Source organism: Budorcas taxicolor, chromosome 4 (genome assembly GCF_023091745.1).
Source record: "Budorcas taxicolor isolate Tak-1 chromosome 4, Takin1.1, whole genome shotgun sequence".
NCBI lineage: Eukaryota > Metazoa > Chordata > Mammalia > Artiodactyla > Bovidae > Budorcas > Budorcas taxicolor.
This window is the reverse complement of record NC_068913.1, coordinates 52,553,138-52,571,161: the sequence shown is the minus strand read 5'-3', so window position 1 is coordinate 52,571,161 and position 18,024 is coordinate 52,553,138. Positions and strand designations below refer to the sequence as shown.

General features: G+C 42.9%; 1 protein-coding gene across 1 annotated transcript in view; it reads right to left on the bottom strand.

Moving 5' to 3' along the window:
* Positions 1–18,024, bottom strand: part of CTTNBP2 (cortactin binding protein 2) — a 172,556-nt gene that overhangs the window by 42,164 nt on the left and 112,368 nt on the right. The window contains exons 10-12 of the mRNA XM_052638882.1: positions 11,233–11,508; positions 6,026–6,121; positions 4,757–4,836 (exon numbers count right to left, since the gene is read on the bottom strand). Of these exons, the coding sequence (XP_052494842.1) occupies positions 4,757–4,836; positions 6,026–6,121; positions 11,233–11,508 (452 nt within the window). The remainder of the gene's footprint in view (positions 1–4,756; positions 4,837–6,025; positions 6,122–11,232; positions 11,509–18,024) is intronic.

The following is an 18,024-nucleotide window of genomic DNA, read 5'->3' as shown; positions in this document are numbered from 1 at the left end:
ATAGCTTCTCCATCTTTGGCTGCAAAGAATATAATCAATCTGATTTTGGTGTGACCATCTGGTGATGTCCATGTGTAGAGTCTTCTCTGGTGTTGTTGGAAGAGGGTGTTTGCTATGACCAGTGCATTCTCTTGGCAAAACTCTATTAGTCTTTGCCCTGCTTCATTTCACATTCCAAAGCCAAATTTGCCTGTTACTCCAGGTGTTTCTTGACTTCCTACTTTTTCATTCCAGTCCCCTATAATGCAAAGGACATCTTTTTTGGGTGTTAGTTCTAAAAGGTCTTGTAGGTCTTCATAAAACCATTCAACTTCAGTTTCTTCAGCATTCCTGGTTGGGGCATAGACTTGGATAACTGTGATATTGAATGGTTTGACTTGGAGACGAACAGAGATCATTCTGTCATTTTTGAGATTGCAGCCAAGTACTGCATTTTGGACTCTTTCATTGACCATGATGGCTACTCCATTTCTTCTACGGGATTCCTGCCCTCGGTAGTAGATATAATGGTCATCTCAGTTAAATTCACCCATTCCAGTCCATCTTAGTTTGCTGATTCCTAGAATGTCAACCTTCAGCCTTGCCATCTCGTTTGACCACTTCCAATCTGCCTTGATTCATGGACCTGACATTCCAGGTTCCTATGCAGTATTGCTCTTTATAGCATTGGATCTTGCTTCTATCACCAGTCACACCCACAGCTGGGTATTGTTTTTGCTTTGGCTCCATTCCTTCATTCTTTCCGGAGTTATTTCTCCACTGATTTCCAGTAGCAACCTGGGGAGTTCCTCTTTTGGAAAATGATAGGAAAATCCTATCATTTTGCCTTTTCATACTGTTCATGGGGTTCTCAAGGCAAGAATACTGAAGTGGCTTGCCATTCCCTTCTCCAGTGGACCACATTCTGTCAGACCTCTCCACCATGACCTGCCCGTCTTGGGTTGCCCCGCAGGCATGGCTTAGTTTCACTGAGTTAGACAAGGCTGTGGTCCTAGTGTGATTATTTTGACTAGTTTTCTGTGAGTATGGTTTCAGTGTGTCTGCCCTCTGATGCCCTCTTGCAACACCTACCATCTTACTTGGGTTTCTCTTACCTTGGGCGTGGGGTATCTCTTCACGGCTGCTCCAGCAAGGCACAGCCGCTGCTTCTTACCTTGGACGAGGGGTATTTCCTTACCACAGCCGTTCCTGACCTTCAACGTAGGATGGCTTCTCTAGGCCCTCCTGTGCCTGCGCAGCCAGTCCTATCATAACTGGAATAAAATTCAAAGTCCCTGCCTTGGTCCTGCATGATCTGGCTTCTGCTCATCTCTCAAACCTCAGTGCCAGCTGAGACACGTCTGTACCGGCTGTTCTTTCTGCTTCAGATCCCTCCTCAAGGCTTCTAGCTTCACTTCGTCTAGTTTTCTGTCTATGCATCATAATAGAAAGATTTCTCCTAATAACTCCATTCAAAAGCTCTTTCTGCCACCCCTTTCATTACCTCTTTTCCTCCTTATCTGCTCTATTTCTCTTTATACTTATGATTAGTACTGGATATCACATTACAGATGTATTTATCCATCTGCTTTTTATCTGCCCCACCTTACAGTGGGGCAGACACTGTACACATACCTACACAGCTTACAGTGAAAGCTCCATGAGGTCAAGGAATGCAGCTTATACATAGCTATATCCTAAGTCTCTAAAACACCACCTGCATTTAGGAGCTTCTCAACAAATAACTGTCAAACAACCAAATTAAATAACTAAACAGGATATAAGAATGCATCACAGATGGTCAATCTCCATAAAGGGTTTATTATCATTTATAGAAGGAGAATGGAGGACACAGCAACCCACTCCAGTATTTTTGCCTGGAGAATCGCATGGACAGGGGAGCCTGGCAGGCTGCAGTCCATAGGGTCACATAGAGTCAGACACCACTGAAGTGACTTAGCATGCATGCATAGAAGGACAAACAGTCACAATGACTATGTGTTTGTTATGCTTGCCTGTTGTTATTTAGTTGCTAAGTCATGTCTGACTCTTTTGTGACCTCATGGACTGTAGCCCGCCAGGCTCCTCTGTCCATGGGATTTTCCAGGCAGGAATACTGAAGCCAGTTGCCATTTCCTTCTCCAGGGGATCTTCCCGACCCAGGGATCGAACCCACACATCTTCTGCACTGGCAGGCAGATTCTCCATTAACTGAGCCACCAGGGTCATTTTAAACTTTAAAGTGATTGCTTCGATCCCTTGGTCAGGAAGATCCCCTAGAGGAGGGCATGGCAAACCACTCCAATATTCTTGCCTGGAAAATTCCATGGACAGAGGAGCCTGGTGGGTTACAGTCCAAAGAGCTGCAGAGAGTCGGACACAACTGAAGTGACTTAGCATGCATGCAGTATGGCTAACAGAAATTCCATTTGACTGAGCTAGTTAGTCAAGACTAATGTACAGTTGTAATCTGGTTGCATCGCCTTTCTAGTCATTTTATCATCTCAACAGGTGATTCAGTTCAGTTCAGTTCAGTCGCTCAGTCATGTCCGACTCTTTGCGACCCCATGAATCGCAGCACGCCAGGCCTCCCTGTCCATCACCATCTCCCAGAGTTAACTCAGACTCACGCCCATCCAGTCCGTGATGCCATCCAGCCATATCATCCTCGGTCATCCCCTTCTCCTCCTGCCCCCAATCCCTCCCAGCATCAGAGTCTTTTCCAATGAGTCAACTCGTCGCATGAACCCTCTGAGAGCCTAGACTCACATTCCTGAAATCCAGTTGGTCACATAAATTTAACCTTCAGTGAAGCAAAGGAATAGGGCAGCTTTCTTTCCTGTTTCTATGTAACCCTCAGGCTTTCTTTGATCCTTCACAAAGAGAGGAGCAAATAGCAAAAAAAAAAAAAAGAGAGAGAGAGAGAGAGAAGGGTGGGGGGTGGGGTGGGCGGAGAAAGTATCAGATTTAGAAGACACCCTGTCTCCTAAATTGTGAAGCCTTTGAATGTTTATATGCTGTTTTTAGAAAGGTCAATCCCAGTGGTAAACCTAGCTAGATCAATAGAAAGATTTTGAAAACTTCTTTCCATCAGGATCAAAGATATCAATTCAGTTAACGTAAACAACTTGTGTAAAGGGTCAGAGTCAAAGCCATTCATTTATTTATTTTTTTTAAGCTTTCCAAATTAAGGCAAGATGATGGTTCAATGTTTTCAGTTCAGTTCAGTTCAGTTGCTCAGTTGTATCTGACTCTGCGACCCCATGAATCGCAGCACGCCAGGCCTCTCTGTCCATCACCAACTCCTGGAGTTCACTCAGACTCATGTCCATCGAGTCAGTGATGCCATCTAGCCATCTCATCCTCTGTCGTCCCCTTCTCCTCCTGCCCCCAATCCCTCCCAGCATGAGTCTTTTCCAATGAGTCAACTCTTTGCATGAGGTGACCAAAGTACTGGAGTTTCAGCTTTAGCATCATTCCTTCCAAAGAAATCCCAGGGCTGATCTCCTTCAGAATGGACTGGTCTGCAATGGATCTCCTTGCAGTCCAAGGGACTCTCAAGAGTCTTCTCCAACCCCACAGTTCAAAAGCATCAATTGTTCGGCACTCAGCCTTCTTCACAGTCCAACTCTCACATCCATACATGACCACTGGAAAAACCATAGCCTTGACTAGACGGACCTTAGTCGGCAAAGTAATGTCTCTGCTTTTCAACATGCTATCTAATTGGTCATAACTTTTCTTCCAAGGAGTAAGCGTCTTTTAATTTCATGGCTGTTTTACACCTTCAATATTAGTTTGAGATGCATTTCACATGCAGAGACATATATGTGTGTCAGGGACTTGCATAATCTTGGCTTTATTGTTCACTGGCTTGAGGTAAGTGGCTCATGGCCTTGAGCATGTTCTTACTTCTCTCTGCTTCTTCAGGTTCGTCATCTATGACAGTGCTGGCTATCTCATACGCCGGGCACATAGTAAGTACTGGACAAATGCAGAGCATTAAATCTATCCATTTTGTATCTAGAATTGGCTACTTTTTCCTGATAATCATATTCTCCTTCTTCCTTTTAATAACAAAACTACTCAGTTTTAGCTGAATGCCTGGTTGCTCAGCAAGTCCACACTTCCAGTTAGGTGTGAACACATGTCTAATTCCTTGGGCAGGGAGGGTGTGTGCAGCTTCTCTGAAAGGCAGGGACTTGCCCTCCAGGCTCTCCTCCCTCAGGCTGGACCCTGGGAGCACTGACTGTCTGACCAAATCCACGCATGACCCCTAAGGGCGAGGAGCTTAGGAGAGAGACGGAACTGAGACCCTGAGACCCTGCACCTTCCACCTCCCTGGGCCCCTCACATATGCTGGGACTTCTGTGTTTGAGAAAATAAACTTCTGTCCAAGTTATAACTGCTTCTGTTGAAGTGGCAAACCAATACAATAACTAACGCTAGCATATTTACTCAATTTTAAATTGAGTAGGTTTACAGCCAGGCATCTTGATAGCTAGTCATTCTCTTCCATATTAATGACCAATTGCTTGGTGCCAAGTCCTTGTTAGGAAAAGACACCCTCCTCCTGCCCAAATTATAGTTGGCAGGTCACAGGCAGTCTCTGGGTCCCAGCAATTTCCAGGCAAGATACCAGCAGTTTTCCAGGGAGTGGGGCCTGGAAAGGTCATGAGGTCAGAGCACAGGGGAATGAGGGGCTCACATGGCTGAGCAACTAACTAATCCTCACTGGGGCCAGGAGCGTAAGACTCCACCTGGCAGGTCCACCTACCAGTCTGAGGTAGTTCTGCAGCATCTGAAGAGGGATCATAGACGCGTAGGTCACACTACTGAGGCAGCCCTCCTGAGGCCCTGAGAGAAGGAAACACACAGAAGGGCTCTTCATGTCAACTGTAAGAATGATCAAAACCAGCAGAGCTGAATGTAAGATACAAGATGGTTACTGACATCTGTAGGCAGAGCTGACATGGGGCCAAGAGGAACCAGTGTGCCTTTACCATCGTGAAAATGTTGTGACACCTTGGACTGGCTGAGAAACAGCCCCTGCCATGGCTCCCGAGAGTTCCTCAGCTGGCCTGATCTCCCCCAGGGGGAGCCCACCCATCCCGTCAATCACGACCAGGGCCTTCAGATCCAGGTTCCAGCGCTGTAGCTTGCATCTTCTCTGATTGCTGGATTCAGTATTCTACTGCTTATAAGCCATGCATAATACCAACCCTCAGAAGTTCCAGCTTTGCCAGCCAGCACCCATGTACAGGTGCATTCCCAAACTCTGACCCCGCTTCCACCCCCTGTGTGCTGCCACTCTCTCAACATGGTGTCGAGCCTGAAGGAATTTTCTGGAATGGTCTCAGGTTTTTTTAAAAAAAAACAACTTAGGTCAAATAATAAAATAAAACTTTATTAGTTGAAACTGAATTTTTAAAAGCTCCATTCCCAAACCTGGGAAATACATGATAAAATCAGTAGCCTTTTAGCATCAAGGGCTGGGAAACTGAAAATTCCTATACTACTTACTAGCTGCACACACTCAGACTAGAACATCAATCTCTCTGAGCCTCAATTTCCTCATACATGAAATGAGGATAAACAGATACACCTATCTTAATTATGCTGCTGTAAGGATTACAGGAACTGATACTTGTCATGCATGTAAACAAGAGGACCAAGCACACAGCAGATGCTCACTGAAGATTAGCTTGCACTGTAATAATCACAGTCGTCATACGCTGTACTTGACAGCAGTAAGACGTTTCTCTTGACATGGTGTCTGTCACTCTCTCATCAGCACATCAGCTTTCTCCTAATGAGAAATGCAGTCAGAGTTGCAGCAATCAACGATCAGAACAGACATCATCACAGGTGTCAGAAACATGGCTTTTGATTTTTCTTCTCCTTAATCAAATATTTCAAAGAGAATCTAACTATTCAGCGTGAGAGTCACGCACGCATGGCTTGGGGACACAGGACAGAATCGTGACTCATGAAACACTCACGAGGCACTCTCTCTCAATGTTGCCTTAGTTTGGAGTATCCTTACCTGACAGAAGCACAGTGACCTGCTCTGCTTTATTCATTCTCATGAAGTCCCATGGGGACTGGGTGAAGCTCTGACCCGCTGACCACGGCACGCTTCCTAGTTCAAAAAAAGGCAAAAGGAAACGTCAAGAGATGCTTAAAAGGAATTCTTACAAGAGTCAATGTACACTCTCCTGTGTGAGACCCTAAAGGACTCTAGAGCTTGGACTGTCAGAGACACACACTATGAAAAGGGTCACACAAAGGGTTAACTCCAGCATAATTTTCACTGACAGTCAGTGGGAGGCCTTCAAACTATAGGGATTGAACAAAATCTGGAGAGTGCAAATATAAACAATAGGTCCAGGGTGTAGTTTTTAAGAACAATGGAGATGACACCCTTCCACGGTTCTTCCAGTGCCTGCTTCGCAAAGCTGGAGCACTTTGAATGAGGCAAGAGATCCTTTATGATCTGGTCCCTGACACGCTTTCCAACACATTTTTGGATGCACAGGCAACTTCAGGGGCTCAGAATAAATCAAACCTTTCACAGTTTGGGCTCTCTGTTCATTCTTGCTCAGAAAAAAGGGCCCCGCTTTGAAAGTGTCCATTCTGGGGAGGGAGCAGTCATAAGCACTTACATTCATCCCTTCCTTCCATAGATCAATTCCTAAATGCCTGTCCTCAGCACGACCCCAAAATGCATACATAACTCACCTGTAACTCACTGTTTCTCTGTTGCCCTTGGTCACTTTAATCCAGCTTAGGTTATTGATACTGTAAAGTTTCTCGTGTACATACACATTAACAGTGTTATGGAGGCACACCTCCTTTTATTGTGCTTTGCTTTTCTACATGTCGCAGATATTTTTAACTACAAACTGAAGGCTCTTGATCTTGCATGGATCAAGTCTATCAAGCCATTTGTCCAACAGCCCATTTGCTCACTTTGCACCTGTGTCACATTTTTGGTAATTCTCACAAAATTTCAGATGTTTTCACTCTCATTATATACGTCATGGTGATTTGTGATCGGTGATCTTTGATGTTACTATCGCAAAAAGATTATAACTTGCTGAAGGTTCAGATGATGGCAAGCACTTTTTAGCAAAAGTTTTTAATTTAGTATGTATATTTTTTTAGACATTGCTCAGTTCAGTTCAGTCACTCAGTTGTGTCCAACTCTTTGCAATCCGATGAATCACAGCACGCCAGGCCTCCCTGTCCATCACCAACTCCTGGAGTTCACTCAGACTCACGTCCATCGAGTCAGTGATGCTATCCAGCCATCTCATCCTCTGTCGTCCCCTTCTCCTCCTGCCCCCAATCCCTCCCAGCATCAGAGTCTTTTCCAATGAGTCAACTCTTTGCATGAGGTGGCCAGAGTACTGGAGTTTCAGCTTCAGCATCATTCCTTCCAAAGAAATCCCAGGGCTGATCTCCTTCAGAATGGACTGGTTGGATCTCCTTGCAGTCCAAGGGACTCTCAAGAGTCTTCTCCAACACCACAGTTCAAAAGCATCAATTCTTAGGCACTCTGCCTTCTTCACAGCCCAACTCTCACATCCATACATGACCACTGAAAAAACCATAGCCTTGACTAGATGGACCTTTGTTGGCAAAGTAATGTCTCTGCTTTTGAATATACTATCTAGGTTGGTCATAACTTTCCTTCCAAGGAGTAAGCGTCTTTTAATTTCATGGCTGCAGTCACCATCTGCAGTGATTTTAAAGCCCCAAAAAATAAAGTCTGACACTGTTTCCACTGTTTCCCCATCTATTCCCCATGAAGTGGTTGAACCAGATGCCATGATCTTCGTTTTCTGAATGTTGAGCTTTAAGCCAACTTTTTCACTCTCCTCTTTCACTTTCATCAAGAGGCTTTTGAGTTCCTCTTCACTTTCTGCCATAAGGGTGGTGTCATCTGCATATCTGAGGTGACTGATATTTCTCCCGGCAATCTTGATTCCAGCTTGTGCTTCTTCCAGTCCAGCATTTCTCATGATGTACTCTGCATAGAAGTTAAATAAGCAGGGTGAAAATATACAGCCTTGACGTACTCCTTTTCCTATTTGAAATCAGTCTGTTGTTCCATGTCCAGTTCTAACTGTTGTTTCCTGACCCACATACAGATTTCTCAAGAGGCAGGTCAGGTGGTCTGGTATTCCCATCTCTTTCAGAATTTTCCACAGTTGATTGTAATCCACACAGTCAAAGGCTTTGGCACAGTCAATAAAGCAGAAATAGATGTTTTTCTGGAACTCTCTTGCTTTTTCCATGATCCAGCGGATGTTGGCAATTTGATCTCTGGCTCCTCTGGCTTTTCTAAAACCAGCTTGAACATCAGGAAGTTCACAGTTCATGTATTGCTGAAGCCTGGCTTGGATAATTTTGAGCATTACTTTACTAGCATGTGAGATGAGTGCAATTGTGCGGTAGTTTGAGCATTCTTTGGCATTGTCTTTCTTTGGAATTGGAATGAAAAGTGACCTTTTCCAGTCCTGCGGCCACTGCTGAGTTTTCCAAATTTGCTGGCATATTGAGTGCAGCACTTTCACAGCATCATCGTTCAGGATTTGAAATAGCTCAATAGGAATTCCATCACCTCCATAAACTGCAGTACATTGTAAGTAATTTTTACTTGCACTGAGAAACCAAAAAATACATGTGACTTGATTTATATTGGGAAACTTTTATTGCTGTGGTCTGGAACTGAACTTGCAGCATCCCTGAGGTATGCCTGTAATTACCAATCATCAAGTGGCCACAGCCAGGTAGCAAACTCAAGACCTAGCCCACAGAACTCAATGATTTTTTTAGATATGAAATGCTACTTGGGTGCCCAAGTACTCAGGGACAAGAATGAACACCAGAACAGACTGGCCTTCGCACCCACTGCTCACAGAAGTACATGGATATGACGGAGGTGAACAACCACCTGCTTCCCCCAGTTTCCAGATTAGTTGGATGAGGGTTGATGATGGAGGGCCTTTTCCTTCAAAGCAGGGCTGTGCTGACTTCGTTTATTGGAAGTCAGAAGAACCAGAGATCCCTGGGCAGACTCACACTTTAAATAACACTGCACCTGTGGGCAAATGAGGTCCTGAGAATCATTTGACTTCTTTTCTAAATGTACTTCTAAAATGATATAATCATTCTGTAATAATCATTTTAAGATCATAACAATCCATAAAATTAAGTTGTGAATAATCTGCTGTGTGGATCACAATCAACTGTGGAAAATTCTGAAAGAGATGGGAATACCAGACCACCTGACCTGCCTCTTGAGAAATCTGTATGTGGGTCAGGAAACAACAGTTAGAACTGGACATGGAACAACAGACTGATTTCAAATAGGAAAAGGAGTACGTCAAGGCTGTATATTTTCACCCTGCTTATTTAACTTCTATGCAGAGTACATCATGAGAAATGCTGGACTGGAAGAAGCACAAGCTGGAATCAAGATTGCCGGGAGAAATATCAGTCACCTCAGATATGCAGATGACACCACCCTTATGGCAGAAAGTGAAGAGGAACTCAAAAGCCTCTTGATGAAAGTGAAAGAGGAGAGTGAAAAAGTTGGCTTAAAGCTCAACATTCAGAAAACGAAGATCATGGCATCTGGTCCCATCATTTCATGGGAAATAGATGGGGAAACAGTAGAAACAGTGTCAGACTTTATTTTTTGGGGCTCCAAAATTACTGCAGATGGTGACTGCAGCCATGAAATTAAGACGCTTACTCCTTGGAAGGAAAGTTATGACCAACCTAGATAGTATATTCAAAAGCAGAGACATTACTTTGCCAACAAAGGTCCATCTAGTCAAGGCTATGGTTTTTCCAGTGATCATGTATGGATGTGGGAGAGTTGGACTGTGAAGAAAGCTGAGTGCCTAAGAATTGATGCTTTTGAACTGTGGTGTTGGGGAAGACTCTTGAGAGTCTCTTGGACTGCAAGGAGAGAGATCCAACCAGTCCATTCTAAAGGAGATCAGTCCTGGGTGTTCTTTGGAAGGAATGATGCTGAAGCTGAAACTCCAGTACTCTGGCCACCTCATGCAAAGAGTTGACTCATTGGAAAAGACTCTGATGCTGGGAGGGATTGGGGGCAGGAGGAGAAGGGGACGACAGAGGATGAGATGGCTGGATGGCATCACGGACTCGATGGACGTGAGTCTGAGTGAACTCCAGGAGATGGTGATGGACAGGCAGGCGTGGTGTGCTGCGATTCATGGGGTCGCAAAGAGTCGGACACGACTGAGTGGCTGAACTGAACTGAATCTGCTTCAAAAATGAGAGGATATGTATGTTTTCAAAGTGATTTACGGTATATGCCTGAACAGAATGAAACACTTTCTAATATAAGCTGATACATTAATCACATGCTGAAACTTGCCCTTTCCTCAATTTTGACTCTTCTTTTGGAACATGGTGCTATTGAAAATACACAGACCTTCCTATCAGACAGACTGGGATTTGAGAATTGACTGCTTTGTTCCTTAGCTGTGTGACCTCAGGCAAGTTATCTTGTAACTAGTTATCTGTAAATGAGCCTGCTGTAAGGACTCAGTGAGGTCTGTATATAAATATAGCTCCTAGCACAGTCCTGACACCACAGAAGGTTCCCCATAGACGTCAGATCTCCTACTTGAACAGCAAAGAGGGTAACCAGGACAGCTAACATTTATAGTACATGTATTATGCTCACCAGAAGGCAAATCTTATCTTTTTAAATTCTTCGGAGTCCCATCAAACAGAAGCAACCAGTTATCACCCCAACTCCTCCCAAGTGGAAGGCTTGACTACATCTTCACTATAGTGCTTCCTCTAACTATCGTCTGAACGTAAGGTGTTCCTGCTCTACTGAATCTCTGGCGCAGTCCAAGTACAAACTTGGAGCTGTGTTCAGAGCTTGTGCATCAGCAAGCAGCTGCAATGTGGTTAGTTTCTTGCATTTGTCAAAAGAGCAAGTGCAATCACAAAGCCTCATCAAGGGCTTTCATGTTCTTCATTCTCTGGGTATTATTTGAGGTGTAAAAGCATTTTTATACCAACAGGCAACATTATGTAATGGCTGCATTATGAACACTCAAGGTTTTCAGCGCCAGCAGCTGCCACAAGTAAGCTTTGAATGTAATTAATCAACGAACTATGAATCAGGTTAGGGAGCCCATAAACATAAATAAACCCAGAAATGTAACTTTCCCTTCATTGCAGGACTGCTGATACCTAATGTGATGGATCGCACACTGCTTGCACTGAGGCCAATGCTGGAGTCGGTGGTGCTATTAAACGTCATGTCTTCCAGGCTCCACCATCCATCAGAAGAGATTGCTTGGAAATGGTTTGTCAGAGCTTGACTCACTGCTTTTGAAAAATCATCCCAGGATGTCTGTTTGCGAATATTTAAAGCACATATTGTGTTTTCACATTCAAAGTCATCGGCACCGTAGTTGCCTGGTTCAATTTCACCCACTGAAATCCTTAAGGGTATTTTAAGAGCATCTGTTGGAAGAAAAAAAAAAAATTAGGGAAAAGAAATCCTGATAGGAAGTAAACCAGCAAAAATTTTACACAAAAAAGGAACAGATATAAACATTTTGAAAACAAAGCAAAGGACACCCATCCTTTGTAAACAGCGAATGAATATTTGTTTACTGGAGGAAATTTTGGTCTCCCAATCTCTTCATAGTTTCTTTGGAATCATGTTGCTTGAGCTCTTTATCTTTGTCTAATTGGCTGGTCTACTTCCTGATGCCTCTGCTCGGCAAGATTCTCATATTCTTTCAAAAAGTGTCAGAGAAAACTGGAGCCCTCTCTTGACCCTGAACTCTCAATTGCCCTTTCTCCTCACCTTCCTTGAAAACATCATGAAGAAGAGGGTTTATTGCTGAATAGGTCAGTTGCTGAGGACAGTGGCTTCAGGCTCATACAGACTTTGGGCTTGGCCTCAGGATCACCTTCTACTAGCCATGTTTCCTTGCCTTACGTGCTCTACGCCCCAATTTCTCTATAAAATGGAAGGAAGGCACAAGTGAGTTGTTATGAAGAGTAAATGAATTTGTGTTTGGAGGGGCTTTAATACACTACTTGTATAACACATTATCTGTTAACACACTATCTTACAAGAACTAGTAGGTATTTGATAAACAGTGAACAGTGCTGTAGAAGCTTTTAAAATAATCCTTCCAATATCTCTGTGATACCAACTGAGGTATTCCCCCAGGTGGGCAGCACCCCATGTACTTCTGTTCTCATGAACTGAATTATATGCAAGAGGCATTTGTCTTTCATCCCAATCTTCATGTCTGTTGAACACCAACTCTTAATTAGTAAACTAAATATTCCAGATACTGAAGAAATGAGTTCCTACTTCTAGAAAATCAGAACACTTTTAAAACTGAACAAAGGAGCTGCTATAAAAGTTTTTAATGCGACATGGATGAGATGGCTAAATGAAATTAGAAAAAAATTTAATTGTCTTGAGACAGATATTGTCATTAGTTTGCTTCATAAATATGTTTAAATCCTCAAACACTAGAAGCCACAGATGAAACATTAAAGGTGTGATCTGTTCAAGAATACATGGTACTTCGATCAGGAGAACCATATTAATATGAAGAGCTTCACCTAAAAGTTGATGAAAGAATTACTTGGAGTGTTTTAAATTAAAACAAAATGTTTAAAAATTTGTTATTTTTATACTCCCCTTCTTAAACTTTTCTTCTTTTTCCATTAACTGGCCAACTTGTTGTTCAGTTCCTAAGTCTTATCTGACTCACTGTGACCCCAAGGACTGTAGCATGCCGGGCTCCTCTGTCCTAAACTATTTCCCAGACTTTGCTCAAATTCATGTCTGTTGAGTCAGTGATGCTATCTAAACATCTTATCCTTTGCCACTGCTTTCTCTGTTTGCCTTCAATCTTTTCCAGCATCAGGCTTCTCTTGTAGCTCAGCTGATAGAGAATCTGCCTGCAATGAGGGAGACCTGGGTTCAATCCCTGGGTTGCGAAGATCCCCTGGAGAAGGCAAAGACTATCCACTCCAGTATTCTGGCCTGGAGAATTTCATGGATGCTATAGTCCATGGGGTTGCAAAAAGTTGGACACGGCTGAGCAACTTTCACTTTCACCTTCCCAGCATCAGGGTCTTTTCCAATGAGTCAGCACTTCCCATCAGGTGGTCAAATACTGGAGCTTCAGCTTCAGCATCAGTCCTTCCAATGAATATTCAGGGCTGACTTCCTTTAGGATTGACTGGTTTGATCTCTGGGCAGTCCAAGGGACTCTCAAGAGTCTTCCACAGCACCACAGCTGGAAAACTGGCACTCAGCCTTTTTTATGGTCCAACTCTCACATCCATACATGACTTTTGGGAAAACCATAGCTTTGACTCTATGGACAAAGTGATATCTCTGCTTTCTAATACACTGTCTAGGTTTGTCATAGCTTTCCTTCCGAGGAGCAAGCATCTTTTCATGACTGCAGTCATCGTCTACAGTGATTTTGGAGCCCAAGAAAATAAAGTTTCTCATTGCTTCCAAAAGGACCAGATGCCATGGTCTTAGTTTTTTGAATGTTGAGTTTTAACCCAGTTTTTTCACTATCCTCTTTCACCCTCATCAAGAAGCCCTTTAGTTCCTCTTCACCTTCTGCCACTGCAATTAGAGTTCTATCCTCTGCGTATCTGAGCTTATTGATATTTCTCCTGGCAGTCTTGATTCCAGCTTGTGATCCATCCAGCCCAGCGTTTTGCATGACATACTCTGCATGTATACATGCTAAGGTGCTTCAGTTTTGTCTGACTCTTTGTGACCTCATGGACTATAGCCTGCCGGGCACCTCTGTCCATAGGATTCTCCAGGCAAGAACACTGGAATGGGTTGCCAGGCCCTCTTTCAGAGATAGAACCCCTATCTCTTATGTCTTTTGCATTGGCAGGCAGGTTCTTTACCATTAGTGCCACCTGGGAAGCCCAGTCCTGTGAATAGAAGTTAAATAAACAGGGTGACAATATATAGCCTTGACGTACTCCTTTCTCAATTTTGAACGAGTCAACTACTGTGTGTCCGGTTCTAACTGATGCTTCTTGACCTGCATACCAGTTTCTCAGCAGACAGGTAAGGGAGTCTGGTACTCCCCTCTCTTAAGAAGTTTTAACAAACTGTTGGGATCCACACAGTCAAAGACTTAACATACTCACTGAAGCAGAAAATAGATGCTTTTTCAGGAATTCCCTTGCTTTTTCTATGATCCAAAGGATATTGGCAATTTGGTCTCTGGTTCCTCTGCCTTTTCTAAATCTAGCTTATACATCTGGAAGTTCTCGGTTCACATACTGTTGAAGAATTTTGAGAATAACCTTGCAAACATGCAGAATGAGGGCAACTGTGTTTGAATATCTTTGGCATTGCTCTTCTCTGGAATTGGAATGAAAATTAACCTTTCTAGTCCTATGGCCACTTCTGAGTTTTCCAAATTTGCTGACATACTGAATGCACTTCAACAGCATCATTTTTTAGGATTTTAAGTAGCTCAACTGGAACTCCTTCACCTCCACTAGCTTTGTTCGTAGTGATGCTTACTAAGGCCCACTTGATTTCACACTCCAGGATGTCTGGCTCTAGGTGAGTTACCACCCCATTGTGGTTATCCGGGTCATTAAGACCTTCCTTGTACAGTTCTTTGGTGTATTCTTGCCCCCTCTTCTTAATCTCTTCTGCTTCTGTTAGGTCCTTACCATTTCTGTCTTCTATCATGCACCATCCTCACATGATATGTTCCCTTGATATTTCCAAGTTTCTTGAAGTGATCTCTGGTATTTCCCATTCTATTGTTTACTTCTTTGCACTGTTCATTTATGAAGGGCTTCTTATTGTTCCTTGCTATTCTCTGGAATTCTGCATTCAGTTGGGTATATCTTTCCTTTTCTCCTTTGCCTTTCACTTCTCTTCTCTTCTCAGCTATTTGTAAAGCCTCCTCAGACAACCACTTTGCCATCCTGCATTTCTTTTTCTTTGGTATGGTTTTGATCACTAACTCCTGTACAATGTTATGAACCTCAGTCCATAGTTCTTCAGATACTCTATCAGATCTACCCCTTTGAAGCTAGTCATCACCATCACTGTATAATCATATGGGATTTGATTTAGGTCATACCTGAATGGCTTAGTGGTTTTCCCTACTTTCTTCAATTTAAGCCTGAGTTTTGCAATAAGGAGCCATGATCTGAGCCACAGGCAGCTCCAGGTCTTTTTTTTTTTTTTTTTTTGCTGACTATATAGAGCTTCTCCATCTTGGTCTGTGAAGAACATAACCAATCTGATATTGGTATTGACCACCTGATGATGTCCACGTATGGTCATCTCTTGGGTTGTTGGAAAAATGGTATTTGCTATGACCAGTGTGTTCTCTTAAGAAAACTCATTAGCCTTTTCCCTGCTTCTTTATCTTGTGCCCCAAGGCCAAACTTGCCTGTTATTCTGGGTCTCTCTTGATTTCCTACTTTTGCATTCAAATTCCCTATGATGAAAGGACATCTTTTTTTGGTGTTAGTTCTAGAAAGTCTTGTAAGTCTTCATAGAAGTAGTCAACTTTAGTTTCTTCTGCATCAGTGGTTGGCACATTGACTTGGATTACCGTGATGTTGAATGGTTTGCTTTGGAAAAAAACCAAGATCATTCTATCGTTTTTGAGATTGCACCAAAGTATTGCATATTGGACTCTATGAGGGCTATTCCATTTCTTCTAAGTGATTCTTGCCCACAGTAGTAGATACAATGGTCATCTGAATTAAATTTGACCATTTTTGTCCATTTTAGTTCACTGATTCCTAAGATGTTGATGTTCAATCTTGCCATCTCCTGCTTGACCACATCCAATTTACCTTGATTCATGGACCTAACATTCTAGGTTCCTATGCAATATTGTTCTTTACTGCATCAGACTTTACTTTCAACACCAGACACATTCACAACTGAGCATCATTTCCGCTTTGGCCCAGACATTTCATTCTTTCTGGAGCTATTAGTAATTGCCCTCTGCTCTTCCTCGGTAGCATATTGGACACCTTCTGACAGAGGGCTCATCTTCTGGTGTTATATCCGTTTGCCTCTTCATACTGTTGATTGGGTTCTCTTGGCAAAAAATACTGGAGTGGGTTGCCACTTCTTCCTTCAGTGGACCACATTTTATCATAACTCTTCACTATGACCCGTTTGTCTTGGGTGGCCCTGCATGGCAAGGCTCATGGCTTCACTGAGTTATGCAAGTCCTTTCACCACAAGGCGGCTGTAACTGATGAAGAGGAAATGACCAACTACTAGATTTTATTTTCAGTCTTTACTCAGCAGCTTCCAACATAACTGATCGCTCTGCTCTTCAATATACTCCTCATGGATTTCCTTACACCTCACTGGTCATCCTCTAATATTGTTCCTTGGCTGGCCCCTTCCCTTTTTGCAGACTTCTTAATAATAGAGTCTGGCAAGCCTCATTTATTTCACTTATTTTTTTCTATCTGTGTTCACTGCCTTCATAACCTAATCCAGTTCCATGACTTTAAAAACTATCTCTAGACTGCTGAATCTCAGATTTGTAAACCCAGCTCACACCCATCTTCACAATTCTTGCTAATCTGATACCTCCTACAGAGACACCCTAACAGATGTCTCAAATTCGTAATTCAAACAGTAACTCCTGACCTTTGTCGAAAAAATCAGCTTCACCCACAGCCTTTCCCTTGACAGCTGAGGGAAACGCTATACTTCCAGTTGTTCAGGCTGAAAATCTTGGAAGTTATCCGTAAATCCCCTCTCTTGTACTTCACAGTAAGTCATTAGGAAGTTCTGTTGGCTTATCCTTAGCTATATCCAGAACCCACATGTCCCTATCTACTACGATCCTGAACTGAGAAGTCATTACTGGCTACATTAGGCCTGTGACTTCCTAGTTGATTTTTGACAAAGCAGTCAGAGACACCACTATAATGTACACCATTCTTATTAGGGACATTGCCAGGATTTACTTTTACAATTATTATGAGAGTCCTTTGATTTTATCTTTTCTTAGCAACCATTTAAACAGGGTTTTTTTTGGAATATAGTTGATTTACAATGTTGTATTAGTTAGAAGCTCACTTATGTCTAATAAGTCGATAAAAGCAAATTTTAACATGAAATAGCTAACAAATATCTTTTTAGGGTAGGAATGCTTATAATGTTCCTAAATTTTAAAATGACAAAAATTCTTTAAAAAAAAAAATGTACACCAGGTCCCATCACTACTATGCTCAAACACTGAAATAGCTACCTTAAGTCCCCAGAATGGCTCCACCCTCCTCCCATCCTGTAAGTTCTTTGACCTGTCTTCTTCCTTCCTTCCCTCACTCATTCCAACCCAGTCATTCAGCCCTGAGCGCCCTTCCTCAGACACACAGATAGGCTCCTACTTGTTAGGGCTTCAGTCCACTTGACGCTCTGCCTGCAGAGTTCTTACCTGAGAGATCCTCAGAGCTACCCCTTCCTCACCTCCAAGTGTTTGCTCAGATGTCTTGGTGGTGAGGCTACCTGCCTATCATTTTAAAAACTGAAACCCACCCTCTCACTCTCCATCCCTCTTAGTCTTTAATGTAGCACATATTACCATCCACATACTATATAATGAATCATTTATGTTTATTGTTCATATTCTGTCTCAATATTAGAGTGTAAGCTCAAGAGCACTACTGAGAGAGCTGGCTGACTGAAGGGTTGAGTGATAATCCTGACATAAGAGGTCGTACTATTTCATCTGATCCACCACTCAAGGTCGGTAGGTGCCCAATATGCTACCAGAGATCAGTGGAGAATTAACTTCAGAAAAAATGAAGGGATGGAGCCAAAGCAGAAACAACACCCAGTTGTGGATGTGATTGGTGACAGAAGCAAACTCCGATGCTGTAAACAGCAATACTGCATAGGAACCTGGAATGTTAGGCCTATGAATCAGGGTAAACTGGAAGTGGTCAAACAGGAGATGGCAA